Genomic DNA, 24,507 nt, shown 5'->3' on the forward strand with positions numbered 1-24,507 from the left:
AAACCTAGAAACTACTACTGAAAGTAAATTTGGGTCTCGAGAACAAGGCCTGATGAGATACCCAAGTACAACCAAATCTTTGAAAAGAGGAGAAATAGAGAACTTAATGGGAAAAACCCTACTCCAAAAATAGATTGAAATAATACTGAAAAGAACTAGTGAAGGACTAAAGAGGCCTCCAAACTAGGGAATGTCCCAGAAGATAGGAAAAAAAAGATAATCATGAAGAACACCATTGAAGCATGAACCTACAAACACTATCAAACTGCTGATCTGAAGAACTTCCACCATATAGAACATGACTAGGTAGAGAAGACTAAATATGAAGAGTTGATCAATCGAAGATGGAAGGTATCTTCATGGCCTCCAAAAAAGGAATGACAAAATGTCTATATGGTAAATGATCCATCTCACCGAAATGCATAGGTATCTAGCCACTGCAATCGCGTAGTACATAGGATCAAATACTAAATACATAGCTCCACTCCATCAAACCATTACAGCAATAAAACCAACATAACCCCCTTATAATGCTGAGAGGTGAGACATGAACACTAAGACTGAATGCAATATCTCTTGTAGAAAGAAGAACCAGGAACATCGAGAGTGCAAAAGAAGCACAAACACATAATGACACGTCATCGACACACCATGAGGCTAATGTCGTGGAAATAACACTCACTTGACAAAGGAAGATGACAAATATGACCAACGTGAAACCCCCAATGATCCATCTCACCGAAATGCATAGGTATCTAGCCACTGCAATCGCGTAGTACATAGGATCAAATACTAAATACATAGCTCCACTCCATCAAACCATTACAGCAATAAAACCAACATAACCCCCTTATAATGCTGAGAGGTGAGACATGAACACTAAGACTGAATGCAATATCTCTTGTAGAAAGAAGAACCAGGAACATCGAGAGTGCAAAAGAAGCACAAACACATAATGACACGTCATCGACACACCATGAGGCTAATGTCGTGGAAATAACACTCACTTGACAAAGGAAGATGACAAATATGACCAACGTGAAACCCCCAAGACACTTTATAATGTAGTGCGAGTACAACAAAATACAAAGATGTGCAAGATCTCGAAATTCAATAGAGTGACACTTTATCTTAGTGCATTTGCAAAAATACTACAAAAGGATGTCAACAAAGATCAAAAGGGACATAAGACTGATACAAGAGATAGTACAACACATGACAAATCATGTCAAGCAACAAAATCGATCTCCGGACCTGAAACAACCAAGATATCCACTAGAATGCAAAAAAAACAAAAAACTGAATGGGATGTACTTGGAGCATAATTTGGAAAGTAGAATGTCTTAAGATGTGTCTCCCGGAGTGCAAAATAAAACCTCTAACTTTGACTGTATAAATTGGCAACCAAACATAATCAAAAGTCTAAATAAATTGCATCATCATGACGGGCTTGAAATTAGCTGTCCAACGATATCTTGTTTGTGAAAAACAAAGTTTGGATGAGCAAGTTATGGCCAAAAAACCATAGGTAGGTCAAAAAAGAGTTGAAGGGCAAAACAAAAAATCACTACCTCAGAATTCGTGCCAAATATCTTGAAAAATGAGACCAAATATCTTGGAAAGTGTGCCCAATAGTACCAGAAATTACCTCAGGATCTGTTCCAAACACATTGGTTTCTGTGCTAAAGCGTCGATTTTCGTACCAAAAATCTTGATTTGCGTTCAAAAATCACAATTTTTCGTCCTAAAAATCTCGATTGCTGTAACAAAAATTTGGAATTTTTATAAAATTAGGGGTTTTTGGGCGCTTTGAGCTCAACGGTGAGGTCCATTTGGGCTCAAAGTGCATCAAAAAAAGGTGACCCCCCAGATCTAATAAAAAAAGCTCAAAAAAATGAAACCCTTTGAAAGATAAAGCACAGATTTGAAAGCCAAATCTTTCAAGAACAGAATAGAGGCATGAAGATCTGGAGCTTTGATACCATGTTGAAGTTGATGAAAAATCAACCCCACAGCTCCCAAGAATCATCTGCATGCAAACAACTGTCACAAAAATAGAGGATCAAAAGCTATAGAAGCTGGAATTCCCAGAGCCACATGTTGATGAGCAAAAAGAGAGATTGCTATAATCAAAAGTGAATGTAAATTACAAAGAAATCAATCCTTATAAAAGGAGATCAAAATCCTAGTTGGTAAAACCTAGGTTGCATGATAGTAATTAATTAAAAAAAAGTATTATATGCCCAAAGTTTAGCTTAAGTAGACTAGAGATCATAAGTGACTTAATAATTAAATCAATATGATTTAATTAATAAGAAAACACTTTATTACTCTAACATCAACATCATATGACTTCTCAATGCCTTCATTATTCAACAATCAATTTGATTTTGCTAAGGATAATAAGACCTGCAAAAAATGCTCGAGGAAATCTTTTAACATTTATGCATAGTTACTGATTCATTTCACATGCTAGAATTCTATCTATCTGATTTCCTTGCTTAGATTCCTACAATTGTCTACACTGCCATTATTATATTAGTCCTCTATAGGGCTTTTGTTTCCACAATATCATTTTGAAGCAACTCCAAGTCTTTCAAAACCCTCCAATTCTGGACATACCCAGGTTATCATGAGAACATCCATCAATGTTCTGTTTCTGCGAGAAACTCAGTCGTATATTTCACATCTTTTAATATTTTTTTACCAAACATTGTCTTATGGAATGTGTATGGCTGTTAAAATAAATTCTATATATAGAATTTATTACATTTTTGATGACTAAAAATAATCTATTATAAATGTTTTTTGGTTCTGACGACTTTTAAAAATATTTTTAGAGCTTAAAAATAATATTGTTTCTTTGGTTTTTAAATGCATGTTGTAGGGGATGCTTTGACATTCCCAGAAGCTCTGAAACAAGGACCCCAAATTTTAGGGGGCACTCTCAAAATATTTGGAAAACAGGGGAGGGAGGGAGGGGCAATAGATTAGGCAGGGGTTGTCTCAGAATCGGTAATGTCAAGGATGTGGTGTCTCCTGCAGTTAGCATGTTGTGTGTCTCCTTAATTCTGTGCTTATGATTCTACAAATTATAACACGTTCAACCACATGAAATTAGCTGTTTAGCCTCACATAAATTTCACCATGAAAATAAATTGATTTTCTAACTTCATTCATGAGATAGTATTTGTTGATTCTGCAACATGGACATTGCATACAATTGTCTTCAACAAATTTGAAATTTATAATACCTAAGAAAAATGGAAATGCTGAAACTAAAGTCTTTTATTTTTCTTATACGTACTACAATAATTTGTTATTTCTATTTCCGATTTCCATTGGATTTACTGATTGGCTTTTCTATGCTGCTTACCAGGTAGACAAGAACTTGACATTTTTGAATGGTTATGTGCAATCGTCTTTGGAGAAAGGAGCAAGGCCATATATTCCTGAGAGTGAGCGAGGTAACATGGGTAATGTGAATACTTTTCGTCCTCATCAGGATCTATCTGAAGGTGTTGGTCATTCTTTAAGGTTTGAAGCATATGAAATTCCAAAGGCTCCTGTGCCAACCAGAGCTATCCAAGTATCTAGCTTAGCATCAAATGAATTTGAGGTGTCGACAGATTCAAATTATGCAAGAGCTATGCAGTTATCTGCCCCTGTTCCATCTCCAGCAAATGCTGAAATTTCTAACTCTGATGGCCTCAAGCTGCGACTAGATGGAGTACAAAAGAAATGGGGCCGACCAACTTATACTTCCACTTCAGCAGCATCTGCATCGTCAGGTAACATTGACAAATCCAATAATGGGGCACATGTAAGTGCTCTTGGAGAAGCTACAAGCATGCAGAACCGAGAGAGCTCATATGAATCAAGACATATGGATAGAAGACAGCAAACCGAAGTCTCTGCTGAGAAACAGAAGCTTGCAGCTTCATTATTTGGATCATCATCTTCAAAAACTGATAAGAGAGCATCTTCTACAAAGGTTTCTAAACCAGTTGAAAAGAAGAGTAACCATGCCCATCCAGAGAAGATTCAGACACAGACAGCAGCTTCTGCACCTAATAGAGTGGAGACACAACCTGAAAATGTTACAGTAACACCTCCGCCAGACCTCCTTGATTTAAGTGAAGAAGTCCCTGCAGTGAAAGCATCCTATGACCCATTTAAGCAGCTAGAGGGCCTACTTGAAGGTACTCCAGAATCAGCACCAGCCAAGCCTGCAGCTTCTGTTGCTAGTAGTCCCCCAGTAGATCTCATGTCTATGTATGGGGGTGTGTCTTTGGGACCAACTTCCTCTAGTGCGCCAGTTGTATCAAATACTCTCGGAAATGACTTACTTGGGGGAGACCCAGTCATGCAAACTGGTTTATCCAATTTGAATGCACAATCTATTTCTGGCCAGTCGATACCTTCAGTTAAAAAGGGGGAATCTTCACAGGATTCATTACATAAAGATGCAGTATCTAGACAGGTTGGAGTGACTCCAACAGGGGAGAATCCCAATCTTTTCAGAGATCTGCTAAGTTAATTTATTTGGATTCCAAATGCCTCAGATTTGTTTTTCTGTAGCACAGTAATTCTATCTTGCTGAATTTTGATTCAGAGAATGTAAAGGAAGCAATAGAGAGGAAAATGCAAAATACAGAAGCCAGTTTTGGCTGAGATGGCAGGCGCTTCTTTGTCCCAGTTGAATGATTTTGTGTTGGCAGAACTCTAGATGTTTTATGAGAAATCAATGGCGGAATGCATAATGTTGTCCATCATGTATCTTAGAATTTAGGCTTTGGCTATATGAGCTTTGTGCATCATCTCTTCCATTTTTCTCCCTGTATTTGTTAACTCATGATTAGATGAAATTCTCCAAATAGGAGAATGAAGTTTTATGTTCTTTTGTTGAAAGGCTTTGTCTTATATTCCTCCTGTACGAGATGTTGAGAACTATTGTTCTATTGGGATGATGCATCATGATCATGAACACTTACTGCGGTGTTCTAAAGACTAAGAGGGTAAATAAGTGTACTAAGGTGTTCGTTTCACATTTGTTTTGCTGAGTGGTAATAATTTCCCCGATGCCACTACTTTGCATATGAGTTCCTGAGTCAACTGGTTCGTTATCCTGCTACTTGACTATTATAGCATTTCTGTATGGATGCATTGTTCAGGGAATCCTTTGGGTAGTGAACACAACTTATCATGTCACTTGTGTCTTCCAGTTCAGTGTAGGTTGATTATTTTTAACATTTGTAAGTTGGAAATTCAAATTGACATTGCAATTTGAATATTGGATTCCTTCTACAGCTGTAGTCTTTAATGCAATTGGAATCCTGCTATAGCTTTAGTCTTTAATTTGAAATTGGCTGAATTTCAACGTAAGTGGTAAGACAATAATGAAGAGTAGGATCTCTGCACCGTTATTGTTGCTTGTGGTGCCTGGTTCCTCAAACGACATGTTAGCCATAATCTGTTGGTATCAAGGTTATCTTGATGTTGATAACTAGACGCATGTTATTTTCCTGTCCATTGTTTTTCTTCTCAAGAGTAATGGTTTGTTCCACCATATTTTCTCATCTGATTTTCTCTGTATTAAGTTCTTTATTTTGCATTTGATTACTTATCTGGTGGCTGAAGTCAAAATGGTACTTTTTTTCAGCAATCCCAAGATTCTGGGAACCGTAAATGTCAAATCAAGGCTATTTTCCAGTTTTTTCTTGTAGATTTTGACAAGCCGAGAAGCTTATTTTGAATAGAAACAACTGCGAGCAAATTTATAGCAAAAATAAATTATATTCACTATAAGATTGTTCTTTTGATGAGCATTAAATTCAGAATCTTGATTTAATTACCAAAACGATATGGTAAAGCATGATGTTTTCAACGTGACCGATGTCTGCCCTATTAGACTCTAGCATGCGATGGTAATTTAGCATCCACGGTAGTTTAAATATAGAATTGTTTGCGGTAATGGATTTATGGTCAGCGTTTATGTTGAACGTTAAATGTTGATTTGGATCTCATAATTCTCAATCTTTCACAATTTGTTAATCGCTTAGAGCTGACAGAATCTACTGCGAAATTGTTTTTCATCTGTGATGCTACGATTTGCCAACCAAAGGCATTTCATCACTGATTGTCTAAATTTCAATCATCATCTGACATCTGGATTTATATAATTGATATTAATTTCATTGTCCTATTACATGCTTCATCTTTACCACGAATAAAAACTGTTATTGGTGAAGAGGACTAGGAAGAATCTAGTCCAGCAATTTTGTATATTTCATATAATAATGAAATTATTCAGATGTAATATTGTAAAAAATCACTTGCATTCATATATAAGAATTCTAGTCCAGAATTCTGGAAAATATAAGAATTCTGCTCCATATATCGTGAAATGCCTGTCATTGCATTTTTGAGACATTATTTTGCCTTTGCTAATTAAGAAAAAAAAACGCTTTCATTGTTTGACGAAATATCCTAGTTAGAAATTTGCAGGTTATTGGTCCTATTAAATAATTCTATATATGGATCTCCATTAAAAATGTGCATTATTGAGACATTGTTTTACCTTTACTAATTAAGACAAAAAAAAAGAAAAAACTTATATTGTTTGACGAAATATCCTACTTAGAAATTTGCAGGTATTTGGTTCTATTAAAGAATTCTGTATATGGATCTCCATTAAAAATGTGGATTAACTATAAACATAATCTTGGCAAAAAGCTGATTCTTGGTCATGTTTGACGGAGAATCTGATTATTAAAATTCACCAGTGAAGAGAGGAGTTAAGAGGTTACATCATACTTAGGTTTTGTTCCTCTTTTATGGGATGTGTGCTGATTATGGGTCCCATAGGTTGTTGTGGTCTGGTGGATGATGTTAAAATCTTTAATTTCATTTCGTTATTTGTAGTTAGCAATGCCAAAATTTACTTTAAAAGGAATTATCTTGTTGGCAGAATTAATAAAAGAGATTTTGTAATTCAACATCTACCAAACAATTATATGAACATGTTGCGAACCTCGCTTGATGTGGGCTTTAAATTTTTCAGGAAATTCTCATGGATTGTTAATTTTCTGAATTTGCAAGTTCTTTTTGTTAGCGGTTTTATCAATTCACGAACTTTCCAAAAACTTGACAAGCTTTTTAAGGCGATCTTCCAAATTTTAGAACCTCCAGTAAGCTTTTATTGTTTGAGACATTTTTTTTGCCTTTACTAATTAAGACAAAAAATAAGCTTTTATTATTTGAGGAAATATCCTAGTTAGAAATTTGCAGGTTATTTGTCCTATTAAATAATTCTGTATATGGATCTCCTTTAAAAATGTGGATTAACTATAAACAAAATCTTGGCAAAAAGCTGATTCTTGGTCATGACAGCAAACCTGATTATTAAAATCTACAGGTGAAGAGATGAGTTAGTCAAGAAGAGTTAGTCAAGAATTTACAATGTACTTAGGTTCTGTAATCCAACACCTACCAAACAAGTATATGAACACATCACGAACCTCTGTTTGATGTGGGCTTTAAATCTTCTGGAAATTTTCATGGATTGTTAATTTTTTGAAATTGCAAGTTCTTTTTGTTAGCAGTTTGATGAGTTCATGAACTTTCCAAAAACTTGACAAGCTTTTTAAAGTGATCTTCCGAGTTTTAGAACCTCCAATTTTCCTAATAGGTGAACAATTTGTTCTTTACAAAATTAGTTTACAAGTTTGTGCGCAAGTTTTTTGGTTTATTGCTTCCCAGAAAATTTGACGAGTTGCAAAACTATTGCTCACTCCCAAATATGATCCTCCTCTTTTTTAAAGCCGAGCTCACTACATCTTGTTAATTTTTAAACCGTACAAGATGAAATTTCAAGTCGGGTACAATCGCTCTTCCATTCTTCATAATATAAAAGCAGGAGGAGATGATAATGTAGGAGAATCTTACAACAGAACTACTAATTATTTTCTGGATTGGCCTATTACAAGCTGATGATTATAATCGTAGTCCAACGTACAAATTTGGTGCTTGCTAATGTAAAGCATTATGACCTTGTATATTGAGGGGGAATCTTGATGATAGGGTGATTGCCAAGTTGGATGGTCCTAATCCAAACATTATTCTAAGGTTTCTTTCAAGTAGTTAATTCTTTGAGACGACTGTTGATTTTTGTAGCCATTAATTTCAAGCAAAAGAGACACCTACCTAATGCATATTGCAAGATAGATAGATAGATAAAATTTTAACGTCCACGAGGCTAAAAATAGCCTATGGGACAGCAAGACAACTCAAGCAGACTTAAGTAACAATGTTCGTTGCTTGTGTAGGATGATGATGAGTCCACCCAATTGCTCAATGTACTCTTCGTTGAATAGGTTATGCCAAGAACTGTCACATATAGTGTCCGCAAATTTATCTCTACTACTCTTGTAGGCTTCACATTCTAAAATAAAGTGCTGTTCAGTTTCCACTTTCCCAGAATTGCAGAATTTGCAAAGTCTTTCTTCCCAAGCCTCCTTTGGCCTCTTCCAACGTCCGGTCTCACAACGAAGTTGGTGAGAGTTGGTTCTCAGCTGAGCAATAAGAATTTTAGCCCTCCAAGAAATGTTGGCTCCTATGTATGCTTTTTGGAGTTGATCACAAGCGGGGTTGAACTCATTTATATAATATAATTTCTTCCTTCCGATCTCGCTTCTCCAATTTCTCTTGTAGAATTTCTCCATGACAAAGACCTTTATTTCTTTATTATTTGTGGGGCACATATTGAATTGAATATTCCATTTACTCATCCATTTGATGTTTTGTTGCATCCATGTCCTTTTTCGCTGACATAGTGTCACTAAAGACCACTTTAGGCCATCTATCCTCTTCCATTTTTTCGATTCTTTTTAGATAACTTAGAAGGCGAACCATAGCAAGTGCCTCAATAGGAGTAGCCCTCATTTCACTTAGCATGATATCATATGGAACAGTGCTTTTGATTTTAAACTTGCTTGTGATCAAGCGCTTTTGGATTCCTTCGATTTGTTTCCATTGTGCTATAGTAGTGTTGCTGGCCCATAATTCACACCCGTAAAGAACAACTGGCAACACAAGAAGACCGAACGAGGTTTGAGTAGTTTTCCAATCTCACAACTCTGCTTCACGACACCTATTCTGAAGAGCATAAAAAGCCTTCCACCCACCTAATATCCTTTTATACCTGCAGCTAGACCAGCTTAGTTTTTTGTTGAAATCGATGACAAGGTATTTATACTCCGCAACTTCTTCAAGAACACTTCCATTGTAATAAAATTCATGTTGGTGTTGTTTTTTATTATTAGAGAAAATCATAACCTTAGTCTTGCTGATATTGACCTGCATCCCCACCATTCCGCAAAAGCGCTCAAGAGAAGATAGATGATCTTGCAAACCATGGGCAGATTTGGCAATTAAAATGAGATCGTCCGCATATAGGAGCAGCTTTATAACAAATTCACCTAGTTGAATGCCTTCACCCTTTTGCATGTTTAACCACTCTTCCAGTTTGTCAATATATAAACCAAACAAAGTAGGAGATAAAGGGCAGCCCTGTTTGACCTCGATATCGCTCCTAAAACATTCTGAAATGCCATCTGAAATTCTGATTTTAACTTTCACCTCTTCGTACATCCTATGAACAACAGCTCTGAGATGCATAGGAATCCCCAATTCTTCCATCCTAAACCAAAGCTTGTCTCTCGGGACGGTGTCAAAAGCCTTTTTAAAGTCGACAAAGCAACAAAATACCTCTTCCTTTTTCTCCCATTCTTTATCAATAATGTGTCTCAAAGTGACACAGTGATCCACTGTCGAGTGCTTTGGCCTAAAACCAGCTTGCCCTTTAGCACATTTATGGTTTTCTTCTGCCCATTTGCTGATCCTAGTTTCTATCATGCTGCCAAAAAGTTTAGCAAAGAGGGGATTGATCATTATAGTCTTGTAGTTGGAGGGATTGTTAACATCACCACTCTTAAAAAGTGGTATTGCAAGGCTGATTGTCCCATCTTTCGGAAACCCTTCTTGGCAAATTTTGTTGAAAATTTTAGTGATGTGTGGTGCAAGAGTTTTCATACCCCACTTCAGATATTCTGCTTGGAGCACAACAAGGTCTTTTGCTTTACCTCCACCTAACTTCTTAATCCCTGCCTCTATCTCTTGCACAGTGAAAAGATTTGTATCATCATTGCCCAAAGGTGGCTGTCCCACTCCACCCTCTTGTTCATAAAGTTTCTTAGCATATTCAAACCATTGGGTGGCAGTAATATTATTATTTTCAGTTTGTTTTCTCCTTGGTTGGAGTTCTTTCCAAAAACGTTTGGGGTTATTTCTGCCCAAGAAAATTAACTCCTCTCTCTTTGTGAACATAAAATCAATTTTTTTCTTCTTTAGGATATGTTTGTAGGTCTTAATGTCAAGGTTAGTTTTATTTGACTCCCTTAGGTTTCTTCTAGCCCTCTTGCATTCCTTATCAAACCAAGCATTGGCTGGAAAACAATTAGTTTCAGATTTTCTATTTTTTGCTCTCTTGCATTTTGAAAGAGCCTCATGAATCAAATTTGATAAATCATAACTGTTAACACCATGTTTATACATAGGGTGTCCCATACAAAGTTCCTCAAGAGTAGTTATGAAAGTGTTACTGTTTTCTGAAGTTAACAAAATTCTGCCCTGAGAAGGGGGCTATTGAGGGCCTTGGGTTTTTGCTCCAATCCGCCTATCCTTTGCCCAATACAAATTTACATATAGCGGTCTATGATCTAATTTGAGATCCCAAATGTGTTCTCCAATTGCAACTTCTTCAATATTTTCATACAAATTTTGCGAACAAATTACATAATCTACCACACTTGCTCCGTTGTATGTGTTGCAAGTGAAAGTGCTTGACTTAGCCCATCTAGCCAAACCATTACAAATTATGAGATCAAATGTGCCACATAGAGTGATCAATTCTTCCCCAAAATGATTGCAGCCTTTAGCATCTTCGAATATTCTTTCCCATTGATGATTTCTTTCTTCTGTGAGCCAAATAGGGTTATCATTTACTTTGGAGCTGAAAATACTTGCTTGCCAATTTGCTGTCCTAGCATTGAAATCTCCAACAAGAAGAACATCCCCATGCTGCGAAAAAATAGCAACATCTTTCTTTAACGCAGCATAGGGGTCATTGTGATCTAAGCCACACTTTTTATAAGTTTTAGATACTTGTGGAGCAAAGTAACAGGCTGCAATCCTGATAAGAGTGTTATTTTCCACAATTTTGAGCCATATGAATTGTTTTTTAGAATCAGTTTTTTCCAACTAAATGGCACAACCTTTCCTTTCTTTTATTAGAACCATTATACCTCCATAACCTTTACCATTTCCCACTACCTCATTCCACACTGCCATCTTCCAGTAGCCTTCAAACAATGGGGTCTTACATCCCTCATGCTCATGTGTCTCTATGAGACAAATAATGTCTTTGCCTTCCGCAATAGGTCCTAACCCAGGCCCACGTCTTCATGGATAACCTTTGCAATTCCAACAAACTAAACTTAAGGACGCCTAGGTTAAGTTTGATTGCTATTTGTTTTGATGTGAAAGACTTGAAGTTGAGTTATTATCGCTAAGCGTGATTGCTGATCTTGTTGTATCGCTGCATGCTAATGTGTTTGTTGTCACACCTTTGTTGCCTTCTTGCTGCCCTTCATTGGAGCGATAGCCAAAATGAGCAAATAATTGCTTTTCCCTTGAACATCCAAGCTCTTTTGCCTTCATTTCTAGCTGTTTTGATTTTTTCCATTTCCATTCTTCTTTCTACTTGCTGTCTCATGGTTAAATCCTCCTCTATAACAAAGCGAGAACCCCTCAAGAGCTGTTTTTTGTTAAGTAAATTTTGTTTGTCGCTAATGCTGGGCATGACTACCTTGATTGGCCTATTTCTCTCAGCTTGTGGTTTGCCAACCCTCCAAGCTTGACAGATTTGTCCTTGCAAAGAATTGGCTAGTAGTGCTTACGAAGAAACATTCTCACATTCCTAAGAAGCTGCAAATAACACATTTTGTGGAAGAAATTAGTGACATAAATAGCCTATCGAATGGGGTAGTGGGTAGAAAGAGGCTTTAGTGTTTTTTAAGTAGTGGCGAATTAGATATACCTCAGTGATAATCAACCTATCGAATGGGGCCGTGGGTAGAAAGAGGTTCTAGTGTTTTTAAGTAGTGAATTATACCATCCATTTCATTGAGAGAGGCAACCAAATAAGTGATCGTTTTACATGATCAATTAGGTAATTTTTAGTTTTTTTTAACAACTTTTATATTTGCTCATGTTTTTCCTGTATCATAGCGACCATGAGAATGTGGCCTCCATTGCAGATCCTATGATAATACAATGCATACTTAAAATTATCATCATGAATATAGGTAAAAAATATTTTATGAAGGTCAATAATGCTTTCGGTATGTTGATTATGAGATGTTTGAACGAAGATGTAGGGTTGAAGTATTCATTTAAAACATCATTCATCTAGTATGATAGCTTTTCATTAACATCCAAAGCATTCATTCTTAATATCAAGTATATTTGAAGGTTCTTAGAATCTACCATTTTATGTGAGTGGCCACCTTATTCTTGTTGAGGTGTTTAAGCAATTAGTTGTAGCAAGCAAGAAGTGTAAAGGTAGTAAGAAGGCAAAATGTTCATTTTATGTGACCAAGTGTAACAGTTTCAAATCTCATTCAAATGCACAAAACATAAAAGGGTTAGTAGAAAAGGTAAACTCACAATTTAATGCATAAAGGGTGTCTTTATATAGCTAACATTATAATAGAGGTAACTTATGTTTGGGACCAATATATAATCATGTTGGAAAGTTGTTTTATTGTCAGTGATGTCACAAGTTTTCCTCCAACATATTTGACAAATTCTATGTTTGAGTTTATGGTTTGCATCCCTTTGCAAGTAATGACAACAATCTATGATTTTGGAAAAGTTTTGATATCAAGATAGAAGGTATAGTTGAGACTTCAAATGATAATCACACCAATATAACATTTATTAGTTTAGAAGTTTTTTTTGGGAAATACTTTATTTCACTAGCAACAAAACTTGTCATTCATATGGTTCGTATTTTGTTACTTGATATTTGTCATGCCACTTTGAGGATTGGTTACGAGCTATCTCTAGGGTTTAATGCTGAGTAATTGACTGTACCCACTATTGTATTTGTAGCTAGAGTCAGTAATTCTATAGTGTCATAGAGGATGCGTGAGCTTGCTTTTGATGGCTCCCTTTGGGTGAGGCTCCTCCTAAAGAATTGGGATGGGCATGTGCACACATTTACACACAAACACACATGTACAAACGTGCACCTACAGACACCCACATACACACACAAGAAGAGAGAATGAAGGTATGCATATTTAATGATGTAATACTTGATGACACCCTTTATCAGTGTATGAAACTATTATTAGATGAAGTGTGCAAATTTTGTGCATTGTACTTCAATGGAACAATGCTCCACGCTATATGGGGTGCAACTATGACAAATCAATTTTGTGATCAATACAATGAGTTCATCCTTTTGACAATGAACTTTATATGGGTAGTGAGCCCTTTCACAATGAGTCATGTTATCTTTGTAAATTGGCTATAAGATGTTGAGAGTTAGTCCTCTCTGATTTTTTCCCATTTTGGGTGTTCTATGTGAAATACTAGTGTTATGTGTTCATTACTATTTTTTAAATTTTTTTATTTGTAATTAATTATGTTGTAGATGGTTATTTAGAGGTTTCAAAATTTAAAGATTATATTGATTCACCCCTTTTCTATATATGAAATGTTCAACAATTGATATGAGAGTTTTTTCTTTTGATTGACCCTAATAACTTGGAGATCGTTGGAGTAGAATACGACACTTAAATCTATTCCATAAGAGTTCCTAGATGAAAGATAATATATAAGAATGGAGAATTTAAAGGCAACTCTTGAAGATTTTGAAAATGTTGAGAATGAAAATAGAGATCTGAAACAAAATATCAAATAAATAAATGAGTGAATTAGGAAGAGCTAAGGGAACAGATCAAGAAATTCAAAGAAAAACACAAGAAGGCGAACAATGAGTTGAGATAGAAATTGGTATGATCGTCAATCTAAAAATACAAGTTAAGACAAAAGGAACAAGGAATGTCTAAATGACATAATTGAGAACAAAGTAGAAGAATGTAATAAGTTGTATTTGTTAAATTAGTTCTAAATGAGATAAAGAATGAAATTTAGGATGAGTGCAACTAAGTTCAAAAGCTATATGAGATGAAGAATGAACTTCAGGATGAGTGCAACTAAGCTTAATGTGATGATGGCTATAGAAAAAACTTTTAAAGACAAAAGTGGATTGGGGTTTGCAGCAGGTGAATCTTTGCATCATAGGTTGAAGGTAAAGGATCACGTAAAGAAACCAAAACCAACCAACCATCTAAAAAAAATCAATTAAGGAAAGCATCTTCATTATCAAAAAGATCCAACAAGGAATCCATTGATCAAGCACTAAATTGGTCAAATGCTCAATTTACTCTTCTTTTAACAGCTATTATTTTTACTACAATAAGTTAGGTCAAGATTGTAGAAGCAAGAGAAATAAGATAGCTAGATTGTTGTGCGATGTATGTCTTTCTTGCAGAAGACTTTGCTAGAAAGCGAGTTAGTGTAGAAGTAAACTTGTGAGTAATCAAAACAATAGAAGTTTAATGAAAGCAAGTTGAAGTACAGAAGTGAGGGTTCATGTCAAGGTGAAAATATGTATTCTATTTTGCTATAGAAACTTTGAATTTAGTTGATGTTAATGTAGAACCTTGTCCAAAATTCAAATGTTACCCTAACAAACCAACTTGATGGGTACTGTGTCTAGTATTATGTTTGGAGCTTTACCAATCAAAGACATTATGACTTACATTCATGTCAAACTAGATGAGTATAATGATTGAAAGCTAGCTAATATGTGGTATAATGAGTTAACTAAAGATGACTTTGGATTGAAACCAAAGAATAAAGCACTAATAGAAAAAAATTAAGATGTATAGAATTAGTTTTTCGCAATGAAAATTAAGGAGGTAATGAGATATTACTAATGTATATGTGAAAACCTAATTTGTCGAGAGCACGCATAAACAAGAAAACGTTAGTAGCATGTGCATATATGAAGATTGAAATTGAAAGAACTACTAACTAACTTGAGTTTCACAATACTAATGCAACCAATAGAAAAGAATCCCATGTAACCTTGGAGAAACTCAACAAGAGCACCCAAATGAGACCTTGTTGGCGTGCTCAAGATTGAGGGATGTGGATGTGCTCCCCTCAAACAAAACTTTAATAAATGCTAGGATGATGGAAATATGAAAATGAGTATGGACTTATGCTAAATAAGTGGAGAACATTTCAAGAAATGGCTATGAAAGAAACCATTTTTGAAAGCATTCAAGGATTGTTGACATTCAGTCAAGTTTGGTATTAGTGACAACACTTATTCAGATTATGTATGGCTACCGAGCTCATTGAATAGTCTATAGTGTTTACCATGTATTTTAGTAGCCATCGAGCACTATAGTTCCTACCGAGCATTTAAGTGGTTACCAGGTAAATTCAGTCAGTGTGAAGTCCAGTAGTTCAACCCAAGCACTTTAGTGGTTACTAAGCTTTGCAGTTTCTACTGAGCTAGAAGTTCATGTAAAGTGAAGCTAGTGTTAACCGAGCTGTATGGAGATTAGTGTTTACTGAGTATAGTCATGGTAAACATGTAATTCAGTTTATACCGAGTTACATAGTATCTACCGAGTTGCCAATGCAGACCAAGTTCAAGACTACTCTGAGGTGATTAGTATGGACCGAGCTTCTACTTCTACTGAGTGCATGAGATGCCGAGTAATGATAGTGGATGCCGAGTATCAGAACTTCACCAAGTCAGTCTTCAGAACCCAAGTGTCTTCATTTGGGACGACTTTGTAATATTGGTGTTAACTTGTATATTGGCCGACTTTGTAATTATGTAAATTGGATTGATATATGTAATGTATTGTATCATATCCAAGTGTGTCAATAATATGAAATAGAAACATGTGAATGTGAATCAACAACAGACAAAGTATATTGTAAGACCATATTAGAATAGGTGTAGTAGAGTCATATCTATCACATAAAGGTGATCAGTACTTCAAATAATCTCTATTAGCAAATCAATTGTAAGTCAAAGATCTACTGTTTCATCCTAACAGGTGAACCACTCCAAATCTTTTAACAAGGTAGACTTAATAGTCTTTCTTAAATCTCTTAATAGAGTGCATATTTCATTGTGTGTTTGTAAAATCTCTAATAAGGTGGACCTAGCAGTCCTAATTACTCCTAATAGGGTAGATCATCAGAAGTGATCATTGTAAGCCTTAACAAGTATGCTATAGTATTGAAGTTTTGTGGGTATCATCCCCACCCCAGTTTTACTTTCTATTTGGAAGGTTTCTAGGTCACCAAATTATTGTGTTCAAGTGTTATGAATGTTTTATGTTTTTAGTTTCTCATGCATGTAGTTAGATCTAATTTAATGAACTAAATGGTAGTTGGATTATTGCAATTAAGATCTGATTTTGGTAAAGTATTTGAGGTTACTAATTCACCCTTTCCCTCTCAATAACCTAGCATAGTATTGAATATTTCCAAAAAATGGAGATGGATGCAAGAAAACAAATTAAGTTACCAATGCAAAGAAATGAATCTAAGTCAACTATCAAAGTTAACACAATGCATGAAAATCTCTAAAAAGCTATAGCACTATACTAGCATGATAACAATGCAATGGAAGGAGATGAATAATTCTTGAGACAAGGACTCTATTTATAGGCTTGAGGGAGACGTTGAGGAGGTGGCATCTATGTGGCATCTACATAGGTGCCACAAGGGAGACACATGGGCTAGAGGACAAGTCATGCAAAAGTCAAAATGAGTCTTTATGATTTGGGTGACTCAAGATTTGCTCAAACATGTGTGAGAAACCTTGGGGAAAGGAGTGGGGGACAAGGATGTAAGGGCGATGTCTATCTAGCAGAATATATGCACTAGATTTGACATTTTGTTTCATTTATTAATTAATTAAAAAGTGACAGAACCGTGCCGGTGCATTTCTTTGGCTATTTAGCCACGGGCGGATGTAAGAGTCATTTTTGGAGAATTTAATGAAAGAGGGGCTCCTAGGGATTGAGTTTCTCACACGTGTGAGCAACCATTTAGGGGCTAAAAGGTATTTAAAAGAGTATTTAGGATAATAAAGTGGGATTAGCTAGTGGTTAGGCTTAGGAGGATGAGAGTAATGGGTGGTAGGCTAGATTTTAGGTGGGATTAGGATTAAATCAAATAGGATTTAATTTAATAACATGATTAGAGAATTTAATAAAGTGGAGGGAACTAAATAATTGGAATTTATTTAAAAGGGGATATATGGAGCACTTTGTATTAAATAAATTTAATACATTAAGGAGAAGTATTTAAATTAAATTCAAATACATTAGGGAAGTGAACCTATTTAATTAAATAAGTAGAGGAATAGGTCATATAATTAATTAATATATAATCAATTAAAGTGCCAAGGGAAATATTAAATAAATTAATATAGTGTTTGGGATGATTTTAAGTGTCTACATTTTGCCCTTCTTTGATGCAGTGTTGGGATGATGTTACATCAAAGAAATTAAAACATAGGTTGCCTCGGAGAAGAGAGGAGTCCAAGGAGTTTCATTTTAACAACGAAAGGGGTGGAGGGTGCCCCCTTGAGAAAATAGGGCAAAATGGACCCATCTTGTCCAATTTTCTCGAAAAAGAGCACGAGATGAAAAAGGACAGAAATACATAAATTAGAATTTTGCATGACTTGTGCGATATACAAGAATGAATGGGATAATGATTAATTTCCCCAAAAACATGGATAATGAATCAAAATACATCATTACTACATGATACTGAGGGATTCAGTTGTGTTCATATGGGAGAGCACACCCTAGTTTGATATTGTAAGAGGGCTATGCATAAGGTTCTATAGTAGCATAGATGACAAGGTTCCTTTGCACATACTAGACTTTGAAAATATAATAGAGACTCTAGGAACATAGATGTATATTTCATAGCTATGATGGAATGAATGACATATATGCACTGGAGAGGTTCGAGCACACCCAGAATGATTTTTAGGGATTTTGGTGGAAAGTGTGCTAACCCATTGCCCTTGGTGAGCAATGCATAACCATACCTTAGAAATCTACATAAATGTGGAAAAACATCAAGAAAATAGATCATACTGCAAATGAAACATGTAGTCAATGTAAGCCATTCAAGCGTCACCAAGATATTGATGATCAAGGGAAACTTGAGGAGGCATTCATAGACACACAAAAATGAAATCAACAAAATGACCTCCTGACCAAGTAGTCATTCATTCCATAGTTCTTTCCATGAACTTGATTTTGATGGTGAAATTTGATATGTCGACTTAGGAAGGAATCATCCTAAAGGGAAAAGATTGACTGTCTGATTGGATTTTGTTGAAATGTTTGTGATTGGTTCATTGACAATTACGGTGAAAGGAACAAGTTTCTCAAATCATTTAATCTCAGTGTGATTTTATGTAAGTTCTATTTGCAATCACTATTTTTATAAGCACAATTTGATGAGATGAAGCTTAGTGTTATGAGAACAAACGATGAATAGAATAATTTGGACAAGATGGTGGATGAAGGAAGAACGTGATTGAATTAGTAGAATGATTGTGATAAGCTTGGGTTAAAAGAAACATGATACTTAGATAAGATGGAAATTGATTTGTATGAAACAATTGGAAGAACGAAATACAATTGGATTGGAGGATAAATGAATTGATTGAATTGATGAAAGGTGGAATAGATTAGAACCAATGAAAAGGGAGAACCAAGGAATGGTAAATGGATGGGAAGGGTGGGAAGACTTTTATGGATGGGATGATATAGGGATGAAATGAAAGGTGAAAGAATATGGGGGACCAATGGATATGGTATGGGAACATGGGGTCCAAGGACCATGTTTTAAAGGAGTTAAAATGCTTCATACCAAGGATAGGAAAATGGAAGGAAATATGGTGGGAAAGGATGCATGGAAATGGACAGATGGCTTGTAAAGGATACACATGGAGGAAATGGAGGTTCATGAATAGTTTCTAGAGCATACATGGATATTATTACTTTTTTGGTTTTTTAATTTTTGGTTCCTCTAGCTTCGTTCACAAGAAAATGTATGAAAGTTAAATACATATAAATACAAGACATAAGAGGAAGGGTATGAATATGAAATAGAGGAAATGCATGGGATATTCAATATCGAAGACATATGAAAGGAGGATGGGATTATATAGGACTATGGATGGAGGATGGAGGAAATGAATCTAACATAGACGAGAGGTATAAGATATGGATATGATGTCAAGATCAAATATGTGAAAGGATGGTGGAAATATGTAAGATAATGTGTGGATAATGAGAAATGGATATGGTAGGTGCATATAGATGGATGAAAGGAAAATGATAGTCAAGATCAAAGTTGGAAAAGGATGATGAATAGTAGATGGAAATATTGAAGAATAATAAGGTAGTGCGGTGTGGATGGAGCTTGTCCCCAGTGTAGAGTGCAAGTGGAAGAGGAAAAGTGAATGGATGGATAAGTGGAATTGGAAGACACTGGATACATGATATAAAAACCAAGGGAGGACTCAAGCATATAGAGACATGGATGGTATCTCTCGATATTTATTTCTCTTTCTTTTTTATTTTCAAGGAATTTTTACTATTTTCTCATAGATGTTGGTAGGATAGTGAAAATAAGGATGCAATAGGTTAGGAAATGGAGGTCAAGGACTTATGAAGAAGTTTGGATTAAGGGGGTGGAATTCTTGGGATGAAGACATGGTTGATGGATGCTAGGTTAGAAGACTTGTGAATGAGTGGATGAAGGAGGTGGAAAGATCGTCATTGGAACACACCTTGAAGGGTGATGGAAATGAGGAAATTTTGGAGGATATGAAGGAGAAAGTTTGAATTTTGGGATATAGGGACCCAAAATGGATGAAGGAGATGATGGATTTAGGACAATGGATTTGGATACATAAGGACCCAAAATGGATTTGGAAAATGGAAGTTTGAAAAACTTATGAATGAAGGAAACCTTTGGATTAGTGAAATTGGATGCTATTTCGAACTTTTCTTTTAGATTTGTTGCTTGATTAAGTAGCTTTGGAATCGACATGATTTTTTTATTTTTTTATTTTGAGCCTTTTTGGCCTTTGGATTTTTGTTTTGTTTTGGATCATATTTTTCTTTTCTTGAACATGTCTTTTAGAAGGGACATGTTGATCCTTCAATTTTTTATGGATTTTTGGTTTCATTCACTTTATCTTTGGCATTTAATTTTTGGCCATTGGCCTAGGTATGGGTGCATGAAGATAAATGGTATGGAGAGAGTGGATGAAATTATGGAGGATGAACATTGAAAGGAATTCAAGGACATGTTCCTTTTTTGATCTTTAATAGGTACATGAGGGGATAAAGTGGAAAACATGGATATGGTGGATGGATGTATGTAAGGACCCAAAATGGATGGAATTGGGGAAGGAAGGGGATTATGGATATAAGGTCCCAAAATGGACTTGGAATATGGGTGATGGGAACATTGATATTCACATGGAGGAATTTTGGATTTGGAAGGTGTACCGACATCTTGAGATATTCTTTCTTCAATGGGATACTTATAATTTTCAATGCAAGATGCAAGTCCATGTATATGGAGTTCATGAGTGGATTGGATAGGTGTAATGGGATTTTTTGAAGGATTGTGACCATGAGAGGAATTATGAGGGATAATAGTATCATGAGATGGATTTGGATCATGAAATTAAAATGAAGGGGTACTTTGGTCTTGACCTATAAGAGGATTATGTGGTCTTGACCTATAAGGGTGATGGAAAGGAGGAAATTTTGGAGGATATGAAGGAGAAAGTTTGAATTTTGGGATATAGGGACCCAAAATGGATGAAGGAGATGATGGATTTAGGACAATGGATTTGGGTATATAAGGACCCAAAATGGATTTGGAAAATGGAAGTTTGAAAAATTTATGAATGAAGGAAACCTTTGGATTAGTGAAATTGGATGCCATTTGATCTTTTGTTTTAGATTTGTTGCTTGATTAAGTAGCTTTGGAATCGACATGACTTTTTTTAATTTTTATTTCGAGCCTTTTTGGCCTTTGGATTTTTTTTTTTGGTTTTGGATCATATTTTTCTTTTCTTGAACATGTCTTTTAGAGGGGACATGTTGATCCTTCAAATTTTATGGATTTTTGGCTTCATTCACTTTATCTTTGGCATTTAATTTTTGTCCATTGGTCATGGTATGGGTGCATGAAGATAAATGGTATGGAGAGAGTGGATGAAATTATGGAGGGTGAACATTGGAAGGAATTCAAGGACATGTTCCTTTTTTGATCTTTAATAGGTACATGAGGGGATAAAGTGGAAAACATGGATATGGTGGATGGATGTATGTAAGGACCCAAAATGGATGGAATTGTGGAAGGAAGGGGATTATGGATATAAGGTCCCAAAATGGACTTGGAATATGGGTGATGGGAACATTGATATTCACATGGAGGAATTTCGGATTTGGAAGGTGTACCGACATCTTGAGATATTCTTTCTTCAATGGGATACTTATAATTTTCAATGCAAGATGCAAGTCCATGTATATGGAGTTCATGAGTGGATTGGATAGGTGTAATGGGATTTTTTGAAGGATTGTGACCATGAGAGGAATTATGAGGGATAATAGTATCATGAGATGGATTTGGATCATGAAATTAAAATGAAGGGGTACTTTGGTCTTGACCTATAAGAGGATTATGTGGTCTTGACCTATAAGGGTGATGGAAAGGAGGAAATTTTGGAGGATATGAAGGAGAAAGTTTGAATTTTGGGATATAGGGACCCAAAATGGATGAAGGAGATGATGGATTTAGGACAATGGATTTGGGTATATAAGGACCCAAAATGGATTTGGAAAATGGAAGTTTGAAAAATTTATGAATGAAGGAAACCTTTGGATTAGTGAAATTGGATGCCATTTGAACTTTTGTTTTAGATTTGTTGCTTGATTAAGTAGCTTTGGAATCGACATGACTTTTTTTAATTTTTATTTCGAGCCTTTTTGGCCTTTGGATTTTTTTTTTGGTTTTGGATCATATTTTTCTTTTCTTGAACATGTCTTTTAGAGGGGACATGTTGATCCTTCAATTTTTATGGAATTTTGGCTTCATTCACTTTATCTTTGGCATTTAATTTTTGTCCATTGGTCATGGTATGGGTGCATGAAGATAAATGGTATGGAGAGAGTGGATGAAATTATGGAGGGTGACCATTGGAAGGAATTCAAGGACATGTTCCTTTTTTGATCTTTAATAGGTACATGAGGGGATAAAGTGGAAAACATGGATATGGTGGATGGATGTATGTAAGGACCCAAAATGGATGGAATTGTGGAAGGAAGGGAATTATGGATATAAGGTCCCAAAATGGACTTGGAATATGGGAGATGGGAACATTTATATTCACATGGAGGAATTTTGGATTTGGAAGGTGTACCGACATCTTGAGATATTCTTTCTTGAATGGGATACTTATAATTTTCAATGCAAGATGCAAGTCCATGTATATGGAGTTCATGAGTGGATTGGATAGGTGTAATGAGATTTTGTGGAGGATTGTGACCATGAGAGGAATTATGAGGGATAATAGTATCATGAGATGGATTTGGATCATGAAATTAAAATGAAGGGGCACTTTGGTCTTAACCTATAAGAATGGAAGGAACAATTGGATCATGAGATGGAATGGATTCATATAATGGAGTGGAGGGAATGGAATTATGAGATGGAGTGGGTTGATCTTGACATGGAGGAAGATTAGTGAATACGGTAAAAGGAACATATTCATAGAATAGAGGATTGGTGGATGTTGACCTTGGAAATGAAAGGGAATTAATAATGGATGGTGTAGATGGAATGCCTTGGTCTTGATTAGGAAGGGGATCATGAGATAGATTAGGAGAGATAAACGGATTTTGAGGGATAAGGGAATTATGGGATGGGTAATTACTTGGATCTAAAGGAGAGGAGGAATCCATAAGGGCATGCTTTCGTACAAGATCTTGACATGGCACTGGGTGTATGACTTTGGGTGATTGGATCAATTTATTTTTAGTTTTTACTTGGGAAAAATTTCTATCAATGATTTTGGGACAAAGACATATTTATTACAAGGTGGGGATGAGGTTGATTTTGGAGGATTAGGATTGTATGGTGATTGAGAGCTAGGTAGGGGATTGGGCTGATGGTTTTGGACATTAAGCTCAAAGTATGGGGAGTTGCATGGAGGATTTGGGTTGGATGGAACATGAGGATTATGGACTTAGAAACATGGGGGAAGAGGACATATGTTTTGGAAGGTAGATTTTTTCTTTTGATCCCCATTTTGTAGGCTAAGGACATAATTCTTGAGTTCTTTAATTTATTTGGTAATGACATTTATGTTTGAGGAATTATGTGGGTTATGAATGGAATAATATGTGGATGAAGGATAATTAGGTGAATTTCCCTTGTCAATGGTAGAGGAAGAATATTAAATGTGAGATGGATTAGGATTGGACATACAATTTTGAGGACTAGTTTGGTATGTGGGTTGAATGGGAGGTATACCTCCATATCACCTTTTAAGATATTCAACCATTTGGTTAAGCCAATTATTATCCATCAACTTAGATGAGGAGTGATGAAGTATTTGATGATGGATGGAATATGACCTTAGGAATAGGAGCTATGTGCTAAAATGTTGACACACTTCTTTGAGTCATTATTTCCAAGATTTCTCAAGAATGAGGTTTCAAATGGTGACTCATAGCTCTCTATTCATGGAGTGCAAGGGCTTGTAATGGAGGCCCTCAGTTTGACCTAGTTTTTGCCCATGCGAGTACACCATAAAAAAAGAGATTCAAAGATCAAAATATGCATGCAAATGAAGATGCAAGCTAATCTAAATGCTAGCAATGCAAAGAAATGCAAGAAAGGAAATCTAATTTATGAAAGGAAATAAAAATGCAAGATTAATCTATGAAAGCAAATATGACTCTAAGATAATATGAAAATGCAAGGATGGAGCATGATGATGGAAGGTATGGATGCATGAGAGAAGAAGACAAGAAGAGAGAAGTTGCAATGAAGCTCCAATGTCCAAACTCTAAGGCTCAAACTCCTCCAAAATCACTCTCCAAACCTACAGCATAACAATACTATAGCAACTAACATCTATCCAAATGAGAAGGAGAGGGCTCCTTATAAAAGAAACTGTGGAGGTGGGAGACTTCTCACGAGAGCAATGTGGGATAAATCCCT

The 24,507-nt window shown here is 35.7% G+C and overlaps 1 protein-coding gene across 2 annotated transcripts in view; it reads left to right on the top strand.

Annotated features, from left to right (window-relative positions):
* LOC149534279 (Adaptin family protein) overlaps window positions 1–5,566 on the top strand; it is a 113,928-nt gene extending 108,362 nt beyond the window's left edge. For both annotated transcript variants that reach the window (XM_089805595.1, XM_089805596.1), the window contains one exon: window positions 3,380–5,566. In XM_089805595.1, the coding sequence (XP_089661721.1) occupies window positions 3,380–4,540 (1,161 nt within the window). In that variant the 3' untranslated portion in view covers window positions 4,541–5,566. The remainder of the gene's footprint in view (window positions 1–3,379) is intronic.
* The last annotated feature ends 18,941 nt before the right edge of the window (window positions 5,567–24,507 follow it).

The sequence above is a fragment of the Cupressus sempervirens genome, chromosome 10, assembly GCF_028749045.1.
Source record: "Cupressus sempervirens isolate cs-2001-9-10 chromosome 10, ASM2874904v1, whole genome shotgun sequence".
NCBI classification, from domain to species: Eukaryota; Viridiplantae; Streptophyta; class Pinopsida; order Cupressales; family Cupressaceae; genus Cupressus; species Cupressus sempervirens.